General features: G+C 49.0%; 11 protein-coding genes and 2 non-coding genes across 13 annotated transcripts; 5 read left to right on the forward strand and 8 right to left on the reverse strand.

Moving 5' to 3' along the window:
• Positions 1-144: 144 nt before the first annotated feature.
• FPRO_06810 (uncharacterized protein) lies at positions 145-1,089 on the reverse strand (the record flags this gene model as incomplete). The annotated part of the gene is made up of 4 exons (XM_031228235.1): positions 145-221; positions 295-685; positions 738-842; positions 892-1,089. The coding sequence occupies 4 exons, from the start codon at positions 1,087-1,089 to the stop codon at positions 145-147; spliced, it is 771 nt and encodes a 256-aa protein (XP_031078592.1).
• A 334-nt stretch (positions 1,090-1,423) lies between these two features.
• Positions 1,424-2,065, forward strand: FPRO_06809 (uncharacterized protein; the record flags this gene model as incomplete). The annotated part of the gene is made up of 1 exon (XM_031228236.1): positions 1,424-2,065. The coding sequence occupies one exon, from the start codon at positions 1,424-1,426 to the stop codon at positions 2,063-2,065; it is 642 nt and encodes a 213-aa protein (XP_031078593.1).
• A 96-nt stretch (positions 2,066-2,161) lies between these two features.
• On the forward strand, positions 2,162-2,247 carry tRNA. The gene is given in 2 exon segments: positions 2,162-2,198; positions 2,212-2,247. It is a non-coding gene; the product is annotated as a tRNA-Tyr (tRNA).
• Positions 2,248-3,215: 968 nt separating this feature from the next.
• On the forward strand, positions 3,216-5,141 carry FPRO_06808 (uncharacterized protein; the record flags this gene model as incomplete). Its single annotated transcript, XM_031228237.1, has 10 exons — positions 3,216-3,408; positions 3,459-3,536; positions 3,586-3,710; positions 3,759-3,922; positions 3,974-4,057; positions 4,112-4,288; positions 4,338-4,421; positions 4,469-4,752; positions 4,809-4,911; positions 4,964-5,141. The coding sequence occupies 10 exons, from the start codon at positions 3,216-3,218 to the stop codon at positions 5,139-5,141; spliced, it is 1,470 nt and encodes a 489-aa protein (XP_031078594.1).
• A 224-nt stretch (positions 5,142-5,365) lies between these two features.
• On the reverse strand, positions 5,366-6,820 carry FPRO_06807 (uncharacterized protein; the record flags this gene model as incomplete). Its single annotated transcript, XM_031228238.1, has 5 exons — positions 5,366-5,673; positions 5,730-6,011; positions 6,064-6,175; positions 6,230-6,459; positions 6,511-6,820. 5 exons carry the CDS (start codon positions 6,818-6,820, stop codon positions 5,366-5,368), a joined length of 1,242 nt encoding a protein of 413 aa, XP_031078595.1.
• A 1,051-nt stretch (positions 6,821-7,871) lies between these two features.
• Positions 7,872-9,861, forward strand: FPRO_06806 (uncharacterized protein; the record flags this gene model as incomplete). Its single annotated transcript, XM_031228240.1, has 6 exons — positions 7,872-8,133; positions 8,192-8,318; positions 8,371-8,587; positions 8,638-8,934; positions 8,985-9,665; positions 9,721-9,861. The coding sequence occupies 6 exons, from the start codon at positions 7,872-7,874 to the stop codon at positions 9,859-9,861; spliced, it is 1,725 nt and encodes a 574-aa protein (XP_031078596.1).
• Positions 9,862-10,291: 430 nt separating this feature from the next.
• Positions 10,292-12,006, reverse strand: FPRO_06805 (putative general amino acid permease; the record flags this gene model as incomplete). Its single annotated transcript, XM_031228241.1, has 3 exons — positions 10,292-10,722; positions 10,775-11,651; positions 11,704-12,006. 3 exons carry the CDS (start codon positions 12,004-12,006, stop codon positions 10,292-10,294), a joined length of 1,611 nt encoding a protein of 536 aa, XP_031078597.1.
• Positions 12,007-12,793: 787 nt separating this feature from the next.
• FPRO_06804 (uncharacterized protein) lies at positions 12,794-14,709 on the reverse strand (the record flags this gene model as incomplete). Its single annotated transcript, XM_031228242.1, has 4 exons — positions 12,794-13,249; positions 13,306-13,930; positions 13,988-14,170; positions 14,222-14,709. 4 exons carry the CDS (start codon positions 14,707-14,709, stop codon positions 12,794-12,796), a joined length of 1,752 nt encoding a protein of 583 aa, XP_031078598.1.
• A 1,322-nt stretch (positions 14,710-16,031) lies between these two features.
• FPRO_06803 (uncharacterized protein) lies at positions 16,032-17,009 on the forward strand (the record flags this gene model as incomplete). Its single annotated transcript, XM_031228243.1, has 1 exon — positions 16,032-17,009. One exon carries the CDS (start codon positions 16,032-16,034, stop codon positions 17,007-17,009), a length of 978 nt encoding a protein of 325 aa, XP_031078599.1.
• A 536-nt stretch (positions 17,010-17,545) lies between these two features.
• FPRO_06802 (uncharacterized protein) lies at positions 17,546-19,372 on the reverse strand (the record flags this gene model as incomplete). Its single annotated transcript, XM_031228244.1, has 1 exon — positions 17,546-19,372. The coding sequence occupies one exon, from the start codon at positions 19,370-19,372 to the stop codon at positions 17,546-17,548; it is 1,827 nt and encodes a 608-aa protein (XP_031078600.1).
• An 854-nt stretch (positions 19,373-20,226) lies between these two features.
• Positions 20,227-20,308, reverse strand: tRNA. Its single transcript has one exon. It is a non-coding gene; the product is annotated as a tRNA-Ser (tRNA).
• Positions 20,309-20,511: 203 nt separating this feature from the next.
• Positions 20,512-21,995, reverse strand: FPRO_06801 (uncharacterized protein; the record flags this gene model as incomplete). The annotated part of the gene is made up of 2 exons (XM_031228245.1): positions 20,512-21,332; positions 21,386-21,995. 2 exons carry the CDS (start codon positions 21,993-21,995, stop codon positions 20,512-20,514), a joined length of 1,431 nt encoding a protein of 476 aa, XP_031078601.1.
• Positions 21,996-23,873: 1,878 nt separating this feature from the next.
• On the reverse strand, positions 23,874-24,611 carry FPRO_06800 (uncharacterized protein; the record flags this gene model as incomplete). Its single annotated transcript, XM_031228246.1, has 2 exons — positions 23,874-24,402; positions 24,592-24,611. The coding sequence occupies 2 exons, from the start codon at positions 24,609-24,611 to the stop codon at positions 23,874-23,876; spliced, it is 549 nt and encodes a 182-aa protein (XP_031078602.1).
• Positions 24,612-25,729: the final 1,118 nt, after the last annotated feature.

A 25,729-nucleotide genomic window follows, 5' to 3' on the forward strand; every position in this document is an offset into this window, starting at 1 on the left:
ATTTTATAGACGTTATAATTCTACGGTGGTCTTCCATGGTCTCAAGGCTCTGTCTCCTGGCCAAGACCTTTATTTCATAGCATAAATCTTGAACGATCCTTCAACTCCAATGTCAGCGTTGCATCATTTTCAATTGGTCAAATCTTACATACCAGCCCAATCGTTGAGATCTTGTCCGTTGAGATCAACCGCCATGTTCTCCGGGGCTGAGCAACATCCGCCTGCTGCGGCATCAGATGATGCATCAAGGTATACATTCAGGTCACTATTCGCATCAGTGATGAGAACATCTACAGGTCCATCCGGTCAGCTGATACTCCTTATAAGTATAGGACTGCCCACCATTGAAACCTGCACGTTTCAGGTACTCTTCATACTCCTCGACTTGACTTGCTCCAGCGATGCATCCGACGTAAAGTGCCATGCTGTTTCTGATATTTTCGGAAAGGGGCTTCCTTGCCAAGATATCGGATATGGCGACTCGCCCTCCGGGTTTGAGCAGACGGTGCATCTCATTGAAGGCCTTTTGTTTCTCATCATGGGGTACCAGATTGACGACGCAGTTGGAGATGATGCAGTCGGCGACGCTGTCTTCCAAGGCTATTTCGGTGATACGAGACTCAATGAATTCGACGTTTTCCATCGATCGATCTGCCTTAAGCTTCCTGGCTTTGGCGAGCATGTTCTACTCTGAGTGAGAAATCATGGTTGATTAATCATGTACAATGCTTACTCACCTTGTTCATGTCAACACCGATAGCCTTACCAGTTGGGCCGACTTTGCTGGATGATAGGAAGACATCCAGACCAGCACCGCTTCCCAGGTCGATAACAGTCTCGCCCTAAGAACGTCAATTCTGTCTTTTGCAACATGGTGGATACGGGACCTACTTCCTTCAGTGAAGCGATTGCCAAAGGCGTGCCGCAACTCAGTCCCAAGTTGGCATCTTTCGGGATGGATTCGAGGTCCTCGTTCGAATAGCCAAAGGCTTTCGCAACATTGGTGCTGTATGTTACATTGGAGCCGTTTGCTGCACTTCCGTATCGCTCGCCAACTCGTGTATAAATATCTTGATTATTCATGGCCATAGGTCTTGTATTTCTTTATGGTTAGAGGTATTGAGAAAGTGATACTGGAAGGAAACATTTCGGTATGAGAGGTAAGCCTGCCCTTTATAAGGTAGGTCAACACGCTCTCAGTTTCGTGCCGAGATGTTGGAGTTCACAGGAAGCCTGATGATTCAGCAACACTGGACCAATCAAAGATATCAGCGACGGTAACAATCGTGCCAGAAGAGGAAATTCTTCGATATGTCACAGTTCGTAACCACTTGGGGCAATAAAATGATATGTCACTACCATAACCCGCCACCTCTACAATTATTCGAAATCATTCTCTGAAGCACACTCGCCGGTTTGTATCATGAACTCGACAGACAAACCCCCGAACGTGACAAAATGGACGCTGAATCCGAACCCCACTCGGGTGCGCGACAATCAACGTCGTCATCGTGCGCGTGTCAAAGCCCGAACTGAGTCTCTTGAGGTTCAGTTGAAGGCGACTCAGGAAGAGCTGCGAGCAGCGCATGCGCGTATTCATGAGCTAGAATCTCTTCTAACAGCAAATCGGCCCTTGTTCGTCTCTGAGAAAGCCGAGGTTCCAGTCGAGCTTAGGGCATCCAATAGTGGCTGCGATGAACCGACGTGCTGTCGTCACAACCTTAAACCCATCGATCAGCATTCCAGACAACAGGATCTGAATAGAAATGCCGTCGCGCCAATTTTTGGGATACCCCCAGCCGATACCCTCGCGTCTAATATGTTTTCTACGGTTCAGCATTACGATGAGGACGATCAACTACCCCCAGTCGCTGGTGGCGAATCGACAACCCCCTGTCGTTTGGCGTATGAAATCATTGAACAGCACAATATGACTGGCGTCGAGTCATGTGAGATAGAGCATTGTCTCCGGCCAGGCTTCAGACGCGCGACAAGGAAAGGAGAAGGATGCAGGGTCGAGACTACGATTTTGTACGCGTTGATTGATCGCATCAGCCCTGTCTGAGCAATGCTTCTTGGTGGGGTTGTGAGCTTGGGTACTTGGGTCTAAGTTTGCAACTCTCTCCGCACCAATAGCTATTCCTCCGGATTCGGAGATTATCCCCGAATAGCTCAGCTGGAAGAGCGTTCGGCTGTAATTGTTAATCTGACACCGAAAGGTCACTTGTTCGATCCAGGTTTCGGGGATTCATTTTTGCACTTTTGACAATTGAGCTCTACCAATTGCGTTTGGCTCTCCGATTTGACTTTTTGCATTCTGTCGTTAGGGCGAGCAAATTCAGAGCAAAATGCATGTAGTGCAGATATTTGGAGGTGGTCAAGCGAGATGTTATGATAATATCATACCTATGTAGACAACCTGTGCTAGCCTGTTAAGCCGCTAATTGGTTCCTGGGGCGATGATTTAGTGAGCCGGCTTTGTTTGCGACGAGGGGGCAGCTGGATCCACTGCAACCAGCCTTCAGGGTAAGCTTAACTTAGGCCAACTTCGCAATTATAAATCTGGATGACGGTTTGATCACGGTGAGAGACGAGCTATTGCCTTAGTTAATGCATTTTCTTGTTAACAATAATGCTATGGAAAGTCCAAGCGGAAACTCTTGACTACATACCCATCGTATCCAAAAAGAGTCATTAAGCTCCGTTTCGCTAAGACAGAGACTAACCACGGTGCATGGCAAGTCCAGGAAGATAAGGACCGTCTCATTGACCTGGTTCCTGTACCCGAGATGAGACCAGTCAACACTTAGCGTGAGCTATCTTTCCATGTCGCGTGTAGCGTTATGTTCATCATGATGTTATCGCCGGAAGTCTCGCTTGGACCTTCCCTCCTGTTATCGCAGCATCTGGGGCTTGGGACTTATCCGATAAGAGATAAAGACATGATAAAAAAGCGGATCAACCCCGCGTCGAAGTCGGATAAACAAGTCTCGGCCAAGCACCGATTGGCCCAAGATACAAACCTTGATTGTCTTCGCTTGGACCTTCACGCTCACATTCTCAAGTAGAGGAAAATGACCTACCCCGTGGGGAAGCTGCGATAGCGGCAAGAGGGGGGCTGTTAGTCTTGAGATCGGCATATATAAGTCAGTCACTCGTCGCTGTCAAGACTGACTTTCCCCCATCCATCCCTCGATTCAAGTCATCTATCTACAATGGCCGACAACAAGACTGCAGTTTCTCCCTCTGACAGGGCTCGATCACCTCAGCCTTCGGTGCTAGCTGCTGATATGAACACGACGAGAGATGTCCCAAGGTGGAAATACATATGGCATCACAGTTTGACTCAGATGATTCTTCTGAGTATTCAGGCTTTCTGTGGTCCTGCCATGTCGGATGCCATTGCTGGTCAGTCACTGCAGTCGGGGCTTCAACGTATTGTTACTAACTTCTCTTAGGCCTCGGTGGCGGTGGTCTTGCAACACCTCAGGTCTCCAACATCTCCACGGCCCTTCGATATGCTGCGCTTGCCTTCAGTATGTTCCCACCAAATGTTATCAGGACGAAACTAAAACAAATGCCCAGCTTGCTTCATGGGAGGTCCTATCGTGAACAAGATTGGAGTCAAATGGGCTTTGGTGATTGGCTCCATGTCCTTCCCCATTCAAGGCTCCGCATACTATTGCAACAGCAAGTTCGGAAACCAATGGGTTAGTACTCCACCATGCATGACTCCCCGGATAGCTGACCGTACCTAGTATCTCATCCTCAGTGGTGCCATCGGTGGTATCGGTACGGGCTGTTGGTATGTCGCTGAAGCTGGTGCCATCATGACTCTCGCCCCTTCGGGAGCCCGTGGTAAATACCTGGCACTATGGATTGTGTCGCGAAACCTTGGTCAGCTAGTTGGCGGTGCGATCAAGTAAGTATACGCGGTATCCGGCCACGAATCCTACTGACATGTCATCCCTAGTCTGTCGAAGAACCATGAGAAAGGTGTTAGTGGTGGAGTCACTCCAGACACTTACATCGCCTTTCTCATCATCGAGTGCCTGGCGTGAGTAGAACTGCATATAATTATCTTGGACACGTCGCTAAGGTGATCATGTAGCCTGCCGTTTGCTTTCATGATCACTCCCTTTGAGCATGTCATTCGATCGGATGGTACCAAGATTGTTACTACCGAGACCCTCTCCACCAAGCTTGAGGTAAAGCGCATCGCAAAGACCATGACCTCGCGCCTCATCATTTTGTCATCAATCTGGGCGGTTTGGTCTTTCTTCTACAGGTGAGATTGCCGGAAGTGACAAGGCAATCGGCAACTAACACGGATACAGCGGCTCCTGGTCAACATATCTCGGCATCCACTTTACCGTTCGTGCCCGTGCGCTTTCATCGCTCATCTCGCCGTTCTTTTGCATGTAAGTACTCCACACGAGTGAGTTTGGCAGTACTGACATAAGCTCAGTGTTGGCTGCTTCGGCCTTGGCTTCATTCTCGATGCTAAGAAATTGACCCAACGTCGCCGCGCCCAGATCGGCCTCTATACTGTTGTCATTCTCAACGTTGGAGTCTACATCTGGTCCATCATCATGCAAGCTCGATTTGATCGCAATGACCCGGGAGCTATCGACTGGGATGACAGCCTCTTCGCTACTTCCTTCTTGCCGTACTTCTTTGTGCAGACTACAGGACCCCTGTCTCAGTCGTACATGTACTGGCTTCTGTCATCGTTCGCGACAGACGCACAAGGTAAGATATAGAGAACATGCATACCCTAAGATATATAATTCTGATTTCTTGTTCAGAGAATGTTCGCAACGGAGCTGCGTTTCGCTGCCTCGAGGCGATTGGCCAGGCTATTGCTTATGGCATGAACACTCAGACGAAGAGCGATCCTCTTGTTGGGTTGTAAGTTCTTGATTTTCCGCCAATAATTTCCAAGAGTACTAATATAATTCAGCTGTGTGACCTTTGGCTTGTTAGGTGCTTCTCTTCTGCCCATGATCATGCTCGTCAACACTACACCCGACAGGATCCCCGCAGACGAGATTGCAGAGCAACAGGCAGCCCTTGGAGAGAAATTCGCAGACATTGAAGGCCAGGCTGTGAATATCGATGGAAGCTCCACAAAGAATTAAGCACAGAGATGTTGGAATCGAGTTCTCGAGTATGCTCACCAACTCTCGAGCAGCCCGGATGTTTATGAGACAGTATCGTGAGAATCATGTATGTATTTTGAGTAATATGTACTTTAGATAAAGCCAACAAATCCTTGTCAACATTTTCAGGTAGCAATCTGCCCTTGTCGATCATGGGGTTCCATCGTGATTACATGTGAGGCTACGTCAGCCTAGTCGGCCATTTACAGACCAGTCAGACCAGCAACGATACCAGCCCAAGTCTCGCGGACAGTAGCCTGGATCTGGCTGGCGGGCAAGCTAAAGCCATAGGTGCCGCGGTCACGGAGCTCGATGGTGTAAGAGTACTTGGCCTTAGCAACACCCTGAATGTAGTCGAGACTGTCGCCAGTGGTGGCATACAGAGCGCGGCAAGAGTTACCAGCAGTGTAAGTCTGCCCAGAGTTGCTGCGGATGGCGTTGGTGATGCGGGTACCAACGGTCTTGAGGGCGGCCTCCTCAGGGGCAACGAAGCTGCAGTCGTAGCCGTAGGCTGGAGACATCATTAGTATTGATCAAGAGAACTAAGGGGTCTTCAGGAGGACTTACGCCAGAGGACATACTGTCCATAAGAGTGGAAGTCGACGTAGAAAGTGATGCCCTTGCCAGCAGCAAGAGAGTCAATCTGGCCCTTGATGGCCTTGAGCTCAGGGCTGTCACCAGCGGCTTGTCCCTTGTAGGTCTCGTCACAAGGGTTGGTGGAGGCACCGCCAGTAAGCTCCCACTTGTAAGGCCAGTTACGGTTGATGTCACGACCAACACAGGAGTTGCCAGAGACAGTCTGTCGGTTCTTGCGCCAGAGACGGTTGGTGGTCTGGGTGTAGACGAAACCTGTGGGTCTGGGTTAGCTGACTCGGAGGACCGGCGGATGGATGAATCTTACCATCAGGGTTGACAACGGGGGTGATGTAGAAGTCGAACTTGTCGACAATAGCCTTGACAGCGGAGTCGCTGCTGTACTTGGTCAAGAGCTGGTAGGCCATGTACTCGGCAGTCTACACAAATGGTTAGTCGCAATTGCAATCATATTAACATTGAGATAAACATGCCATGGTCGCAATCCACTCGCGAGCGTGGACAGTTCCGTGGAAGACAATGGCGGGCTTGGAGCCCTTACCACCGCTACCCCAAATGTGAATACCAGTGAGAGCACGACCTTGGAAAGAGTTGCCAAGAGTCACAATCTCAGACTGGCTAGGGAAGCTAGACTGCAGGTCCTTGAGAAAGGTGAGGTGATCAGCGTAGCTGTGATAGGCGGTGAACCAAGATTCACTGGGGACTGCACATATGTTAGCTCCTTGGCGTTTCATGCGTTACTTGGAATACTCACCAGCGTAGATCTCAGAGGTCTCCTCCTCAGCAAGAGCAGCACCGACATCCTCGACGAGGACAGTGGTGTCGGAAGCGATCTTGGTGACGGCATCGATGTTGTCGGGAGAAACAACAATGTCGAGCTCCTCCTTGGCACCGGGGTTGAGGATGGTAGCAGAGAGCTTGTTGATCTCGGCTACAGCATTCTTGGCGCCCTTGGGAAGAGTGACACGCAGGCTCTTGAAACCGTTGTAGTCAACCTTCTTGGAGCTGGGAACAGCCGTGGCAACAGCCAGGGGGAGAAGAGCGAGGAGAAGAGAGGACCGCATCTTGTCAGTGAAGAAGGATGATTTGAGGTGCGGGGTGATGGGTTTCACATAGCGGTGGTGAGCTCGAATTTATAGTTATTAGACAAGACAAGATATCTTGATACTATAGTCGGATCAGCAGACCCTCTATCTCGAAGAACTTCTGTGAATGATGCCATGCGGACGATAGCTTCAAAAAAGGTAGGTGATATATGTGATACAACAACCCAAGCACGGAAGCTCCCATTTGCCTTTCCCAAAGGGGCAGCTCCATTTGGGTGCACCCCTGTCGCTTGGTGCATTATCGCTGTGATGTTAGTTTGGCCGGCAGTGCAAAGGTTCCTGATCATCTCTACGCGCTGGGGAACCAGCGAATCGGGGCGCGTTATTTGTCGGGATTGTGACTGGTAAAGGAAAGTGACGACGATCTTCGGTAGTCTAGAAGCTTTTTGATATGCTTAAAGTCCTAGTATGTGCGATGTCCCGATGCGGGCACGGACGGTTATAGTCGAGACCTTTTGCTCGCCAACTTATTCGTGACGCAGTGTTTATTGGGCTTTAACTGTTCTGAGACAGTGCGTGCATTGAAACAGAGTGTCTTGGTTGATGAACCTTGATGAATGGCGATAACGAGGTGAGGCCAAGTGGTGGGTAGGAGGATTAAAAGCGAGTACAAGTGTTGCAAAAGGCAAAATTGATTGACTGTGATGATCAGAGATCTCTCAAGATGTATGTACGGATGTTTGTAGTGTTAAATCTTGAGGTTGGCTTAAGCTTATAGTATGGACCGTGTATGCCCGTGGGGAGATAAGATAAGAACGAGACGCGACCATCGTAGGAATCCAGAGTAACCCAAAACAGGAAGGCATGCTGACATTCTCCCCGCAGCTCAAGTCAGAGAGCAAAGAGCAAAAGAGCAAAGTCTCCTGATCAAACAAACTCTTTATCCTTTCCTCCGAAACAAACATAGTCTCGACCGTACCATCTCGATCTGCAGCAATAGCCCAGCGCCTGTTATAGGCCTTCGTTATCTCCTGTTCGCCAAGACGTACCCCGCCGACGCCACTAAACCATGTCCGTGTCTGAGGGGTCGCACTCTCAATCTCACTCCCAATCGCCACAGGCGCCCTCAAGCTCCGAATCCGACCTGGGCCCGCTGTCGCCGTGGTCGTGTCAACGATGCAGAGTGCGCAAGTTGAAATGTAATAGGGTCTTGCCAATCTGTGGCCGATGCGTCAAGATTGGCGAAGTTTGCGATTATCCCTCGGCGAGGAAGAAGCCGGTTATTAATCCCGCCAACAGACCGCGACTTCGGGATATGCAGAGTCGCATCCGTAAGTGGAAGTGGAGACAGCTTCACTTTGAGACTTGGGCCATTGACAGTGTTTGTAGGAGACTTGGAGGCCAGATTAGAAGCCCAGAGCAGTCCACCGGAATTTCAGCCATTCAGTACCAGCACGGAACTTGTTGACACCGGCCGATTCGAGGGCCTGCCGCCTCCGCATTTGGTGGATGAGCTGTAAGGCCTCACAAATGACCCATCAGGACGAAGGATTAATTTGAGGTATCAGAACATCGATATACTTTACCAAACTTCAATCCGACTCTTTCATGATCCATGGCGAGAGGTACATCGCATCACTCTACAGGCCCGCTCATATGCAGCCACCCATGTGCCTGCAGTATGCCATCCTAGCCGCTGGAGCAAGTGCATCGCCGACTTACAAGCCCATGGCTGAGGCATTCTATGTGCGAGCGCGCCAGTACATCCAAGCCGATGAGATGAAGGTGAGCGTTCCCGAGAGTGACATGCCCAGCATGGCATTGACCAAAAGCAGAGCGACAGTGACCAGATATCACTGGCGCATTGTCAAGCTTGGGTTCTCATAAGCCATTTCGAAGCGCAGCATCTCTGGTTCTCCAGAGCATCAATGAGTATCGCCAGAGCTATCCGGCTAGCCCAAATTCTGGGGCTGCACCGACTAGATGGGAAGAATGCAGCAGGCCTGACACTCCCGATCGCGTTGGACTTCACAGAGGAGGAAGAGCGCAGAAAGACCTTCTGGGTCATTTTCACGACTGATCGTATCACAAGCAGCACAGGCGGATGGCCGACCATGATGGATTGGAGGAGCGTGAGTACAGCCAATTCGTCAACGTTTGTCCTACCATCTGACCCAACTAGATACAAACACGACTCCCATCATCTATCGATGCATTGTTATCGAACACGCCAATAGCCACGTTAACTCTCAGACAAGCCCTAGGACAGGGTATGTATGAGCTCTCTACAAGCGCCTGCAGAGTAGTCGCTGTCCATCTCTTCAACGAGTGCTTCAACTTCTCCAGAAATGTCGAAGAGGATGCGGACAACAATGACTGGCACCAACTCCAACAACTCGACGAAGCAGTCACAAATGCGTTTGCGACATTACCTTTGGATCTCCGGTGTCCAGAGAACATGGAAAGCCCTGAAGCGGTTCTCATCAATCTTCAATTACATACGGCCTTGATATGCATTCATCAATCCGCGTTGACAAGGTCGCAGGTGGACATGGCTGCGCTGCCCACTACGAAAGCGAGAGTGATGGAATCGGCGGTTCAAATCATGATCACGGTGGCGCTGGTCACGGATTTGAACACCAGGTTCCGCAATCCGCTGGTCTCGTTTGCGTCGTTTATCGCGGCATCGTTTTTCTTGTCGGACTTTCTCACGACTGGTGACCTTCAAAGCGAGGCCAACTTTACGGCTCTCATGACCGTCATGGTCGAAGTAGGGAAGAATAACATGTTTGCTGCGTCTTTGGCTGTTCGGCTAGCGCAGACGTTGAGAGCGTCTGGTGTTGATCAAGAGACTGCTGGGAAGGTAAGTTGCTACTTTAACCGTGCTGACTTTGGGCTTTGGCTAACGAGTTGCTTAGGTTGGAGTGATGATGGCTGATCTCAACATTGATCATCCAATTCCAGGGCAAGAGGATAAAGAGAATGGGATCGTGATATTATGCCCAACTGCAACTACGCCAGAGCAGGTCGATTTTGACCAAGGAATTGTATGGCAGTAGACTGAAGCCAAATTTATCGTTCACAAACCTTACTATGGTCCGATGTCAAACTCAACTCAGCAAAAGGTATCCTAGGATTAGGCTGAACTTATACTGAGTTACCTAAATCCTTTTGTCATTTAGGATCAAGGTCCCGAGTTTTCTTTCTTCCCCGAGCCTGCCCAACGGCGCTCGTCGATAAAGAGACATACACGCAAAAATGAGAACGCGATGTCAGCATATGTGATTAAGCCACTAACTGCTCTGCGTGATGCCATAAAACAGTGAATGATTGTCAAGCCAGAAAGTCCAGTTCTATTTGGGATGATATCGCTTGTCTATATACGTTTCCAATGCCGAGTAATTAATTCAAAATATAGTCTATAGGTATGACGAAGCCAGGCTTTTAAGCGGAATTTCATGGAAGAGGATTTGGAGATACAGGACGCTCTTAGACATGCTCCCGCTCAGTGTCATGGGCTGAGATGGCATCGTCAGATAAACGACCAGACCACAAGTCGATTTCGTGGGCTCGTAGAACCTTGGTGCGGTAATAAAGCTTCCATGCGATGATGGGAACGATGAAGATTGGGATGCCAACATAAGACGCAACGAAATCGGCAGTCTTCCAGTTGCCCTTGAGGAAGACAGGGAATCCAGCAACGAGGGTAATGACAATAGAACCAATGCCGCCGAACCAGGCGGTGTAAGGCTGCCAAGGGGCTTTCCAAGGAAGCGTGTTGCGATCGACGCCTTGAACCTTCATGGCGCGGTAGAAGCGGATGTAGCAGAAGCAGAGAGTTCCCCATGCGATGAGGCCCGCGACTGTGCTGAGGTTGAGAAGCCAAGAGAAAGCTTGAGCAGCGCCACCAGAACCAAGACCTAGTGATTGTTAGTAAGGCATCTAAAGATGATTATGGCAGGAGCGACTTACTCAGATACGCCAAGGGCCCAAACAACCAGGCAGTGATGACTGCAACGTAAGGGACACCGTTCTTGGTGGTGCGGGCGAAGAACTGAGGGAGCTGTCGATCGGTAGTCATGGCGAGGATCATACGTGAGCCAACCCAGCAGTAGGAGTTGCCAGCAGACCAGGCAGAGACCAAGATACAGGCATTGACGATGGAAGGGAGGACCTTGATACCGGCGGTCTGGATGGCGATGACCCATGGGGAGCTTTTGGCGTTTCCAGAACCAGAAACAAGGTCAGCATTGCGTGGATCTACGATGAGACCAATCAAGAGCGCTCCGAGGACGTAGAAGAAGCCGATACGGTAGGTGACGCGGTTGGCGGCCTTGGGGATAGCCTTGTGAGGGTTGACGGACTCGGCGGCGGTGATGACGACGGTCTCAATACCAACGAAAGAGAAAGAAGCGTTGACGAAGGCAGAGAGGAAGCCGAGGAAATGTCCAGTTGAACCAGTGATGCCGTTATAGTCGACCCAAGCGCCAGGGTTATTCCAGTACTTGAAGCCGATGGACTTGTGATTGGGACCACCGCCGGCAGTGATGACAATCGCGACAATGACGAGACCGAGGAAGCAGAGGACCTTGATGCCACCAGTGACGACTTCAGTCTCACCAAAGAATCGGACGCTCATCAAGTTGATCCATAGGATGAGAACCAGACTGATGGTGATGACGACGGCGGGAGTGAGATCGGTCCAGTAGCTGACGAGAACAGCGGCGGCTGAGCATTCGGAGGCAATGGCGATGGTATAGCAGTACCCGTATGAGATGGCCAATGAGAAACCGACTGAAGGGTCAATGAAGCGAGTAGCCCAATGAGGGAACGAACCAGCAGTAGGGAACTATAGTTACAGGTCAGCATCACAACGACGCAAGTTGCTCCAGGGATCTTACCAGGGTCGCGAGCTCAGAGATACTCTGCATAACACACCAAAGAACAGCGCCAACGACGATGTACGCCAGAAGCAAACCAGCAGGACCAGCACTGGCATAAGCCGAACCAGTTCCAATAAACAGACCTGTACCGATACCACTGCAAAGACCAATCCAAGTGATGTGATAGTCCTTCAGCCTTCGTTGCGTAGGCCCGTGGCCTCCCGTGTTGAGAACAGGCTTCTCATCATCGGTATCATGGTTCTGCACCACGGGCGGAGCAGCCTGAATAGCATCAACGTCAAGACCCTTATGAGACGTCATGTTGATATCACCAAACGAAGTAGAGAATGTGGAGAGGAGAAATGTATCATCGCCAAGGAACACAAGATCTTCTGATTCTTTATTTAATCTCGGTACTATCCATTTTTTTTCTTACAAGGCTCCGATTGCGCAATTCGAAGTTTTCACTGCTAGCGCGCGGTGTCCCCTAGAGCGTAGTGAGAATGGGGAAGAATATGGGGCTTGGGGACAGCTGATGTGGAGCTTTTAGCGGCCAGAGGAAAAGTCTAACCTCCGCTTGTCGGCTTCTGGGCTCGTTAGGGGCGAATGCAGTGGATACGATGGCGAATAATCACCTGGAATTGTCTGGCCATTTATTTGCTGGTAGTTGTTGGTCAGGGGTCCAGAGCGGCTCATTACGTAGAGTATTGATGTTGCACCATCTCTAGAGCCTTTAATTGATGGGCAGGCCGATAAGGTTCATGCGGGTTTAAGTTTCACGGAAAAGGTGTCATTATACCTGGTTATGGTGTTTCAGTTGAATCGGGTCATGTTTAGCAGTATACCTTTGTTCTAGAAGGAATGATGCTAAGATTAGCGAACACAACAGCTATGTCATTGGCATGTTTTGTATCAGATAGCCCCAAGAGAAGACGTTCAGCTTGAACATGCATTGCGCTTATGTCTTGTGCATTTGGCGCATGTTCACTACCTAATACCGCGGCATTTCAGACAACAAGGTTCTCGCAAATCAGATCATCAATTTGGTCATCAAGGTAAACATAAGCACTCAACAAAGGAGACCTTCCCACCCAATATCGCCAGTATCTCAGTCGCTGTACTCAGAGCTCGAAGAGGTATAGCTCATCATGAACGATGCACAATCCGAACAATCCTCTGTATGGGGATCAATAGCATTAGTCCACAGACGCAGAAGGTCTCCTAGTCCAGACTTGACAGTCTCCTGGTCTGGAACACACCCTTCAGAGAGGCCGAGCAACTCCACCATCTCATGATAGGTCTCCTTCATCTCTTGGCTGTATTTTTTGACTGGCGGAACGTAGCCCATGGGCGGGGGTGGGCACATTCTGGGCCGAGGTGGACCTGGTGGACCTGGAGGTGGCCAGATCTTGAGGGTCAGTGTCATGCCGGGACGACGAACTGAGTCCCATGTTCCAAGCATGACCGCTAGACCGTCTTGAGTGCAGAGATCGTACCGACCAGCCATGATATGGTGAGCAACGCCGGGGGCCCAGTTGGTTTGTGTCATCAGATCTCTCATCATCTGCCATCAAAGATTAGTATCGGTTCGTTCAAGATACCCTCGTTTGGGTTACATACCTTGAAAGTGGCACAAGACGTGTAAGGCAACTCAAGCCTTCTCTCTTGATCAATCAGATAGATCGGCTCAAACTCAGCACCTAGCTTGAAGTAGAGAGTGACATTAAGATCAGGAGCATAGTGGAAGCCAGATCCTTTGTCAGCGGCCTTCTGCGAGTCTGACTTCTTGGCCACCATGGCCACAAGAGTCATTTCACGGGTGCTCTTGCGCTTTGCGACAATGATGGCATTATCGACATCCTGGCGAACATTCTGATCAAGGGCCGAGTATTGCTCGACAAGGTTAAGGCGACGTTTCCAGAGACGACTCGAGGTCAGCTTGGAGAGGTTGGCTTTGAGCTCCTTGTCATCTAGCTCCAGTCTGGTGATGAGCTTGTTTGCGTGGCTCATGTCAAGAACGAAAGCCATGATGTCTTCATTCTTCCAATCCTCTTTGGGACTAGAAGAGAAGAGACGTTGGAACCAGTTTCGAGAAGAGTTATCAGACTGCTTGTTCTGGATAGTGTTCTCAACGGTAATTTCTGAAGACTCTTTCGAAATATCAACTGTTTCAGTCTTGACCTTCTCATCGAAGCTGTCTCGATCGATTACTGTCACGCGTGGAGAAAGGACCGCGGTACTTGTGCTATATAGGATACACAGTCAGTAAGATGTTATTGCTAACGGGAGGGTTTATACTGACGTTGATGTTGAATAAACACTTCTGACATCGTCGAACGAGGCCTTTGGTGAAGGTGCCTTGTTCCAGGCAGCGCGCCTTCTGTTGTAAGACTTGTAGTACATCACGCGCCTTTCAGCGACGTTCTCGGCGAAACATCGCAGGGAGTTTTCATTTTCCCAAGCGCCTGGGGAACGTACCATAGTTCTGACTCGACGTTAGTATCTCACTTCAAAGGGAGACAAGGGATTTACTGACTCCATCTGAAGCCGGGCAATACTTCCAAGGAGATAACGCAGGACAAGTTCAAACTTGACTTGCTTCAACTCCTGCTGGCAAATCTTGAATCGCGGCTCCAGCCAGTTCCAAGCCTCGGTTCGCCAGACACTCATGTTGGCAAGACAGGCCAAGAGCTCCTCAATCTGCTCAGCCGACAAGGTCTTTGCATCTTTATCTCCACTGACACTCTGTGTTTTCTTCGCGATGAGCGTCAAAACTCCGACATAAATAGCCCTGCATTTGGCAGCAAGGGAGTTGATGTCTTTCACGCATGCTTCCGTGAAGATCTTGTCGTTCTGCTGAATCAGATCATGAATCTGACGGATGGTCGAAGCAGTCGAGTTGACCAGAGACACCAGCTTCGGGAGTCGCTGACGAGATTTGCGACATCCTTCAGAGTGCAAGTTGAGTTTACTCGCGAGACTTGTACCCAGCTGGGCAACAGCTTCAAGGGAGTGATCAGCCATACTGAGGGCAATGGCTCTCGCGGATCAAAGAACGAAAGAAGGCATTGCCAAAAGGGTTGGGGATTTCAGCTCCCTTTTGAACTTCACTTTCCTCCGTCCTCCTGCGGGCTGACTGCTTCACGGTGCAGTCTCACTGAGGCCCCTCCCTCCACTAGTGTGGAGGCTTAGCCACTCATAGACATCTTAGTTGCACTTCTGCCTTGATTGTCATGCAGAGTTGATTGACCAGCGTGTCATGCATAAGCCACACAATTCTTGATTGGTTATGACAGGATTGAAATATGCCTTGTGTCAGCCGCACTGCTTTCCATCTATGGCAATAGCACTGATAAACATGCAGCCACCTGGGGGTATAAAACACTGTATCGGTGAGAGTGGGGGCCAATCAGTTTGCTAATTGCATAGTAATCGTTATGTTATGCATAGAGATAGCTTTCTCTTTATTGGAGCAGGGAACTGCAAGGGAAGGGAGTATGATGGCACGTGGGAGAATATATTCAAGACTCGCTCTGAAAGTCCAAACTATTCTCCAGTCATGTGAGTAAAACTGATAGATTCATGAAGAGTGGTACTATAGTATAAATACTCTCATTGACATAACACTTCAATTCGGATCTGGTAGCCGGGCTCAGTCGCGGCATGAGAAAGATGTCAAGGATAATTTTGTTGAGCGGCAACAGAACGACTGTAGATACTAGAGTGCGTGAACTAGCAGAAGTACTAGTCCTTCTCTCACTGCGAACACAATTATGTGTGAGAGAGAACAGTCCTAAAGCATACACAGCCAGGTTGAAGAAAGCCTCCCGATGAACAGACAATGAAAGGGTGAGCGGCACTGTAAAGACTTAGACACACCTGGAAGATTTCGTAGAACAACAGTTCCATGAGAATCCACCACAACCGGGTCAAGTATAACTGAGTCAACATCTGGCGAGCAGTGTCAGAATGAGACCCTATGAACATGAGTGGGAGGCCCTGCGACTGGCGGCCAGCCAAGCAAGAAACAGCAGAACAGAGGGTTGTCAGTGCCAATAGAGCTGTTTCTGGTGAATTGGATACCAGTGGCAGTGGCAGATGCCATCCGATTAGCTTCAGTCTTCTCAATCTCGTCATAAACAGATTTCATCTCTCAAGCTGGGCCATTCAACCATCTTCCCTTCTCCCACAACCGCAACCTTGAAAACATCTGGTGAGTAACTCGACAATATCTCAACAACAACTCAATAACACCTTTCAAGATAGTCAAACAGACAACTCGCTGCCTTTCACCTTACCACATCGACAAAATCAACACCATAGTCCACCCGCCCGTCACATCAAACATGGGTCGCGAGGAAATGCAGGATCGTCTCAAAGAGCTTGAGACAGAGAAATCTGTTCTCGAGTGGGCTATTGAAGCCAGCCTTCACGAGAAGGGCGTCGACACTGACGAAGAAGACAACAAGTCCGACTCTTTGTCTACCTACACTATGGCGGACTACCCAGCCTCGGACCCTCAAGTGGATGAACCCATGGTTCATGTTTACCCGACTGAGCCCATCTCCGATACCGAGTCTGCCATCTTGCTGCACAGCACAGAGAAGTCCGTCGTTTGCTCAGAGGCCTCTACTATGGCTCGTATCAAATTCAAGACCACCATGCCGGTTCACCAGGTTGTCCAGTCGGACCCTGTATCTTACCGCTACGATGGTACTGGCATGTCTGAAGACGGCTGGGAGGATGAAGAGACTGTCCGCGGCTCTGCTGTTGGTATCGGAAAGGGAAAGGAGGCTTCGGAGGACGCCAATGCCACTGATTCCAACTCCCCTCTCAACATCACCAACCCTCACCCGACCCTTTCTATCTCGACCGAGTTCCTTCAGAAGGCTATTCTCGACAGCCGCAAGCCTGGAAGTCACTTTATCCGCTCCTTCATCCACCGCGAACCTGTCGACGGCAAATCAGGTGAATACACCGACTGGAAGTGGATTCCCTTCCTTGTCTTTGGCGCTGCAGCTGAGCTTGTCTCAACCAACATTGCCGAAGGCGACATCGAGATCATCTGCATGAAGGATACTCAATTCACCAACTTGATTCAGAACAACGAAAACATGTTCGAGGAACCTGGAAGTCTTGCTGCTAAGTCTGCTCTTCACGAAGAGCTCAAGCCTGCTTTCAATGGTCCCGAGTCTTGGGGCTTCCGCGTTTTGGTCTGGCGCCTTCAATCTTCCGAGAAGACTGTCTACATGGATCGTGAGGGTCACCCTATCCCTGGAAAGGCTGGTGCTCTGCCATGGGACGAGGTTGAGGCCAAGAACTAAAGGTGATCGCGAGAAGAGTGTAGAATGATCGAGAGTCTGGAGGTTTTGGTATGGACAAGTCTTAGCCTGTGATCACGCTGGAGGAATATTCTCTCAGTATGTATTTGACTTCTGACTTGATGGAGGATTGATGGGAGTATGAGGAGATCAAAGGTGCCGAGGTCATGGCAGAGATACATGGAACAGGAGTGAAAAACGGAAGATTGGCCGTTTATCGCCCAGATTTAGTTTTCAAGGCCTGTTGGTGTTTTGGACATGTCGATTATCGTTACTGATTAATGTCATAAAGACATCTTGGGTCACTACACTAGATAGAGAAAAATCCAGCCTTCCGACAAGCAGAGTCCCCTTTACTCATAAAGTTGTGAATGGATATGTAGGCTCCTCTCGTATGTATAGGAGCAAGCCTTGATGATATCAATCCATAGTTTAGCCTTCACCAGCGTGCAGTATAAAACAAGAGGTTCAATTTATAGGAAATCGTTATACGAATGCTTGTTTTTTTAGTTATGTACTGTCAAGTCTTAGCTATTCTCCTAAGCCTTGGAGATCGTGATGGATCCCACAGACCCTTCCTCAACCTTGTGTTCGCCTGCATCGAGCTCCTTACTATCACCGGACAAATCGCCCGCAGAGTATACAGTTAGCTTGGTACCTGAAGAAACACGAATGAAACGAATAGCATCAGGCTTCAGTCCAGCCTCGGTCAAGAATTCTTCGTTAAAGTCACCGAGTCCAAGGCTGACTCCCCGACCAGTCGCACTAGTAGCAGAGAACACGGACGCACCAATCTTGGGCTGGGGGACAGGGATTCCACCATCGAAGGTCAACTTGAGGACATACGCGAGTGACTCGGCTGGTTGGGCTGGCAGCGAAATCTCTAGAGCATCCTTGGTCTGCTTCCAATCCGAGACCTGCTTGTATTCGCCAGTCTTGTCGCCGAGAAGCTCTATAGACTTCAGGCTTTTGAGATCAACCAAGGCATTAGAGCCAAGACTGGCGATAGAGACGTGTTTATCGTCGGGCCAGCCAAGAACCGTAGCATAGAGAACGCTGGCATCTTTGTTGCGAGTGAAACGAATATCGCTGCTGTTGCCCTGTAAAGGTGCCGTGAAAGAACCACCAGTGACTTGGTTAGGGCCTTCGCCGTAAATATCCCAAGCGCGAGTGCTGAAGACAGACTCTCCGTAACGACCAAGGAAGTCTCCAATATCCTGCAAGACCTTGAGCTGCTCGTCAGGCAAAACACCGACAGCAGTGGGCGAAATGTTGAGGAGCATGTTGCCATTCTTGCTGATGCGGTCAAGCAGCGAGTGGACCATGGCCTTGGAGGAGTAGTACTTGATGCCGACTGTGTAGCTCCAGCTTGAAGCACTGATCGCGTCATCAGTCAGCCAATAGGGACGCGTGATGTTAGCTGGCCCACCACGCTCATAATCACTGACGGTGGACGTGTCACGGAATCCCACGTCAAAATGCTTATGGGTCGTGACGACCTCTTTGTTCCACTCAACAGCGCGATTGAAGTAGTATGCGAGAAACTCCAACCGTTTCTTTTCAGCAACAGCACACGGGCCATCGAAATCAGCACAGTAGCCAGGACTGTCGAGTGAGAAGTCGTTCCAGATGATGTCAGGCTGCACGTGGTCCAGCATCTCTCTATGCTTGCCAAACCATAGCTGGTCTGATTCCTCGCGTGAGAGCTGCCCTAGTAGTTTCTTCAAGCTCGTGTCGTTGGTCTTTGGTGCCCATTCATAGAAGCCGTTGTAGTTGTAGGCTTGATGCATGGCCACCACGAGCTTCATACCATTCTTGCGAACGAGATCAGCCCATAGCTTGACCAAGTCTAGCTTGGGACCTCGCTTTACCGAGTTCCACTCATTGACCTTGCTATCCCACATGGAGTAGCCATCGTGATGCTCGCCGACCGGGCCAGCGAACTTTGCACCCGAAGCCTTGACAGCTTTGATGATAGCCTCGGGATCAAACTCGCCACCCTTGGAGCTAAGAACTGGCTTGAACTGAACAAAGTTTCCTTTGAGATCATCAGCACCATTGATGAAATTTGCGTAGCCCCATTCCTCGGGGGGCCCATAAGTCTCGGTATGATGTTTGCGTTGGTCTGAGCCTGGCTCATACATGTTGCGTGGATACCACTCGCTGGCGTACTGAGGGGTTGTAAAGGCTCCCCAGTGCCAGTAAACGCCGAACTTGGCATCGCGAAACCATTCGGGTGAGGCGTTGTGTTTGTCGGTGGACTCCCATGTTGCTTCGTATGGGCCTGAAGCTTGAGCAGCAGCGTTGATGGGAAAGAGACTGCCCGCAGCAGCTGCAATTGCGGTTAACTTGGTAGATAAAGTCATTATGCCGATGTCAAGTATCATCTACAGATGGTGGCTGCGATGTACGGTATCGAGAGACTACAAGCTTCCGAGTGTTCACAAAGGGCTCTTTTATATCTATCATTTATCTATAAACATTTCATGTGCATAGGCAAAACACAGGATCAACAATCTCATTGCAACCTCGTATACTGCAACGTTGATGTTCACGGGCAGGAATTGTGCAGCTGGGCCGAAACGGGCCGTGATACAGTGTCTATAACCAACGATCGGCATGCAGGAGATTCGTGCGGATATCGTGCCCTGGCAATCTTGGGCGCTAAAGCGGCTTAACGAGTCACGTTGTAGTGACTACAGGAGGGATAAATATCCGACGTTTAATTAGAGGTAATGTGTTATTTTTACCGATAGGCCGAGACCTATCTCACCTAGTGGCGAGAAGTAGATTGCTTCAAATCGACCAGTCAATTAAATTAGCAGTAGAAGATCAAACTGGTTCAAAGTTCTCCTAAAATATACTAAACTTGCCTAAAGTCTTTTCATCACTTAGGATAAAGGTCCTAAGCTTTCTTGCCTCCCCTTGACTGCTCTGCTATTTATCCGGGATCATCGTTCGAAAATACGCGAAAGCCCTGCTGCATTTACCGCATTACAACCTTGGACATTCGAAGTGAGTATCATCCCCGGACCCCGCGATACCCCGCAAATGACCCATGCTTTACATTGGAAGATTGAGCTAGTTCTTTGACGTCACGAAAAATGCCGAACTGCTTACTCATTCTTGACTTCCATAGAAAAGGTAGTCAGTCAATTGAACAAGAGGCAAAAAAGAACAATGTGCTAAAATGCCATTGTCAAGCAAAAGATAAACCAATCGACGCAGGCCTGATTCGAACAGACGCCTCCGAGGAGAATAGATTTCTAGTCTATCGCATTAGACCACTCTGCCACTGCGCCTTAGATGATTGGATGAGAAAGATTGCAGTAAAACCGCAATATGATAACTTCATCAAGATTGTCTAGAAGGAAAACAATTCACCCGCAAAGGTTACTGTACTATCAACAAGTTCATTGTGTCTCCGTAAACAATCCAAACCTGAAACACGAGGTAAGACGCGAGATTCGAGGTAGGCGCTGTTCTTAGCTACATCGAGAATTCACTAACCAGATCCTGCACACCCAAAGTCGCCAATGCCCGATGCCTTTCCAACTGCATTACTAACACAGCTTTTCTGAAAAACCCCGGTACGAAACCTGGCAGTCCACTCACGGCCATCTTCTCCGATGCCATAGGTGAATTTCCATGTGTCAGGCAGTAGTGCGCAGCCTTTGATTTCTTCTTTGAGAGCCTCGCCATGGTCTGAACTTGCCCAGCCGTGGCCCCATACCCAATACTCATTGAAGGTGAACTTGTACGTGCTGTCGCAACCAGCCTGCTTGCCATACCTAGACGGCGAGCGCAGAGAACCAGGGTATACTTCATAGGTAGCGTCACCAACGATAGTTTGGCCACCACCTTTATAATCGGAGGGGTCATTGTCGACGCGGTAACAGTTATACATAGTCATCATGAGGTATTTGACACAGTCAGTTACGCTGTGCCCTTGATCCAGACTCACAGACAGTGTGGCCTTGTTCGGTGTATCAATGTTGTATGTCCGTGAAAGCGCGGAACCTAGTCGGCGAAGACCACGCGAACTACCGACCTCAGGGCAGAATTCATCTTCGATCAGATGCTTGACTTCTTCCTGCTCAACGTACCTATCGGTTTCATGGCCGTTGCACTTAACGGTTTCTCTCGGGTTATTCTCCTCCCGCACGCCATTCCAAAGAACGCGAATGCCGGGGTAACGCTCCCAACTGGCTGCATCCGACTGAAGGTAGGTTTTAACATTCTTCACAAGGTTCCCATCGCTGGTATCAAAGGGGACTTTCTCGTACGAGAGAAGATTGGCGATCTCGCCGGCGACTTGTGGCGCGGCTGTGGAGGCTTGTGTTAGTTTTAGGAAACTTTTTGTGATGTCGATGGCATACCATATGATGTTCCTGCTCGTTCAACTGGGTCCTTGCTATCTCTTGGCAAGCACTCGATGGGATCACCAACTGCATGTAGAGTTACATGAGGTCCACCTTTTGAAAACTCGGACCGATTCCCCGTAGAATCCACCGAGCCCACCACGATCAATGGCAAGTCAGGCCCTTCCATCAATGGGGGATACTCATCTACCTCAGGTTCTTCAAAACCTTCCTCGATGTTCCCTGATATACAAACTAGCGGAACATCCATGGCGAATAGCTTTTGGAAAAGCTCTGTGAAGTCTGGCAAATTATCATCTTCCTCCCAGTCTACTTGTTCGTTGGACAAATCGGCTGTCCATTTGCTTAATTTGCCATCTGAAACGCTATTGTATGGATCACAGTTATGTTCTCCAAGCAATTTCGCGAGAGAGGCGCCTGTCTCAGCACACTGCTCTTGATTTTCGCGGTCAAGAGGATCGATGTAGTACCGGCCTGCCACGTATCTACGGTTCAGATTGTGGAGGTTGGGCTGCACGGACTTGACACCGTCGAGGCTCTCAACTTGCGATATTTGGTCTCTGGATAAGTAAGCCTTCCACATATAAATACTCCTCTGACCTATCATCTGTGCCTCAATATCGGTTCCAAATAGTAGGTCAAGGGAACTATTCGTCGTTTTGCATTGTCCTTGGTTCCCAGGATCATTCGGTAGAATTATGTATCCTGACCTTTCCAGGTATTCTTGTTGCTGCAATATTGCAGTCTCGTACGTTGCAGCCTCTACCGTATAACACGTTCGAAATCAGGCCGTCGTCGGATGGTTGAAATTTCACCGCTGGTGGCGCTTATCGTCTTTGAAATTGTCTGTTCATCAATTTCTACCCAGGAAGAAAGATCTTCTCTTGCAAGAGCATTTGGGATGAGATCAACGTTCGTGTTTGCATCAGGACTCAGGCGGAGGAATACAGTCTAGAGCAATCCACCACGGTCGGAAGAACTAGAAATAGTTTTATTTGTGTCAGCGGTATTTGATACTGAACACAGTACCAAAATCAACCACGGAAAGAGAAGGACGTGTAGTAACATGGTAAGGAATGGGGTTTGCCAAGTTGTGTTTCTCGTGTTATATCAGGAAAATGATATAATTAAGGGAGCACTTCGGACGTATTATACAAGCGGCTGGCAAATATTGCGGTCTTACCTGGATTCGTCTGCCATGGCCTGCAGTCAGTTCAAGATGATCCGTAACGCCTCGGTAGTTATGGAAGTGATAAGTGAAGCGGATGGAACGGGCCACCAGCTGACCTTGTGCTAAGGAGCTCGTTATTTATGCTCTCTCATGCACAAAGGCTACAAAGTATAATTCGATATCGGGCACTTCTCGGCCAAACAATTCAAGGTCACGCCACCAAAATTGGCTACCAAAGGTTAGGTACCACTCGCCGCGTCACGCATCATGCACTCATGACTGTCCCCGGTATCCAAGAAAGCGGTAGTTCAAACGCTGCATAGGGGCATCCAACAATATACAGTAGCTTGGCCAGATTAAACAAAGGCAATTAGTAAGCTTCTCAATCTATGCTTGGACTACTATTGCTAGGGAGACGGGTCGAGGTTCTAGGCGATAGGAACGAATGGCACAGAATCTCACATAAAGTTTTATAGGGATCATATTGCCGATAGGTGCTATGTCAATGGAGCTTGCCACAAAGAGTCATTCATCATCTCCATGATGTACCATCGTACAAGTCCATACAAGGCCAAATGATACATCGGCAGTTCCAAGCCGGGACTTCGTACCTTCACTTGCAACAGTTACCTGTATTTCTTCTAGCGCAAAATGTCTTGTATTCTCGTGTCGACTTCTAGAAGCCTTTTTATTTTCTTTCCTCTGTCGTCACAACAGTGGCAGGCTCGTGTCGAGAGTCTAGTGCAAAGCACCAATGAAGATATACTTTGTGAGAATGGTTTAAAAAGTTATTCCATGTAATTTGCCGTTGGGCAAGTGAGACACCTTCTTTAAGGACATCGTGACATGGAATGACGTATAACAAGACTGACAAAATTTCTTCAATGTATTTGAAAGTCTACAGAGTGACACTAAGTGGTCACTTGATATCCCATGTGAAACACGAACTGGCATCATTGGTTCCTGCCGACGGATATACCGGCTCCCCTCCGATCGACGGGCTTTGGTAACGAAAAGTGTCCCTGCTGAACGACAGGTCTGTTTTTGCCATGCGTGACTATTACCTATGGTCGCATCAATTCGTCGGATTTGGCCCAGGAACGAGAGCACTCCTCCCTACCGCGGCTGTGCGGACTGAAAACACCCCTTCAACAGCTGTAGCCTGTTTCGCTTCTTCCGAAGACAGCATTGCCGTCCAGTGAGATATCCTGCCATCTACTAGTAATCGAGTGACCACATGGGCCTCAAAGAGGTCCTTGAGAGCATTGTCTGTGGCTTTGCAACGATTTTGATAGTGTATTACTATTGGCCTAATCATCCTTCGCTTCCTCGTTGCAGACGTTTCTGAATCTTGAGAAGATACTGATCTAGAGGAACAATAGATCTGACGCCCTGGATCTTTGCAGCCAGCGGCACCTGATCACTCGTTGAGTTGACGTTCCAAAGGCCGATGCTATGACGTCCAAATTCCTGAGGTTGCAACTGATCTTGGAAAATGTCTTTGAGTGAAGCATGCGTAACACGGCAAGCGTCTTTGTCCCTGAGATTTGTAGCACGAACGACGTAAGGCGCCTTGGGTGAATCTTCCTCTGGTTCTAAGCCGTCTTCTAAACTTGTTGCTTCGATTGGCGTTATCCGTACAATATCGCGGTGACTCCTGATCTTTTCTGCTTGCTTAGGCGTCGCTTCGATGATGTTGGACTTTAAATCTTCAGTGGCATCTTCCCAAGGGGGGAAGCTGTTACACTGGGTAGTGTATCTAATAAACTCTACAGCCGAGACATCTCTAAGGTCCTTTCTAAGGAAGACAAGGAAGAGATGCTTCTCAGAGGTGGGGGAGTCTCTACTTGAACGGTCTTCATTAGCCTCGCTCACAATACAGGCTGTAAAAATGGAGTAGGGTCTGAACAAGAACCCGCTAATGCGATTTCTGCAAATCCAAGTACAGTCCGCCCCCGTGGTGATTTTTTCTTTTGTGGCCAAGATTCTGCAAGATACAGTGCAGCAAATAAAAAGAACGGCGAATACTTACTCAGATTCTTGTTCTGACATGATCGAGGAGGAAGACAACGCTTGAGGTTATTTGGTCCGTGCTGTTGGTTGTCTTTCCGAAGTTCGTTGACCTAGAGGTCCACGATGATGTAAAGAGTAGGAAATTGAAAAAAAGATTTTTCGATGGCTAAGGCCAAGAAACATCTACTCGTCACGGGTAGCGTGTAGCCCCTTAAGTAGGCTTCTGTCTAAGGCTTCCAGAGTACGCGCGTGCCCCTCCGTGAACTTGGACCAAGTCCACAAATCAAGATTGACGCCGTATGTCATGCGTTATGGCTTTAAAAGCCACGAAAAGTGAGTTAGTGATATCAAAATCAATGACCATTAGTTGCGATCTACGGGCAGTGAGAGCAGGACGTATATGTGCCTCCAGGCTTGCGTATGTTACAATGGCTGCCTGTTCTTGAGTAAAAAGACTAGGAAGATGAGATATATGATCATCTGGTGATGCAACTGAGCCTTTCAAAGGAGACATGAAACATGATATCTTGAGAAGGAGGGAAACATGGAGAACATGTTCTCTGCGTGGGGCCACATCCCCGTAGGTATAAGATGGAAATTTATTCAAAGTCCAACATAACTCCAATTCGCTTTCGGAATGAGGATGTGTACTGGGATCGCTCTTGGTCATTTAAGAATTTACTTATTGCCCGTGATTATTATTCCGTTTACAAACTTTGAGACTCGTCATGCGGTCCACGCCACCAAGTAAATTGAGGCTTCAAACTCCAGTGGCTGCGAGTGAGTCATGTGATCGGTGACAATCTGTCTCGTACAACAATAACCCGAGATATAAAAGTATCTTCAATCAATAAACCCATGACGAAAAATTTGAGTGAGAAACATTGGTTCACAACATGGATAGCGTGTATCGGGATGTCGGGCTATCTGAGCCCGACCAAAAACCCGATCATCAAATGAAACTTTTCTAGCCAATAAGAGGCAAGTGAGAAACCGGGCCACGTTATTATCGTGGATGTCCAATTTCATTGAAATACGAGCCGTGCCTAGTGATGATTGGGAAGGTCAGAAGTGCCGTTATTCAAGTCCCTGGTGATATCAAAGCCAAGCCTCCTCCCCACAATCTCGGGAGAATTGACGACGCGGGGTTGCACGCG

This window comes from Fusarium proliferatum (assembly GCF_900067095.1).
Source record: "Fusarium proliferatum ET1 genome assembly, contig: FPRO_scaffold003, whole genome shotgun sequence".
NCBI lineage: Eukaryota > Fungi > Ascomycota > Sordariomycetes > Hypocreales > Nectriaceae > Fusarium > Fusarium proliferatum.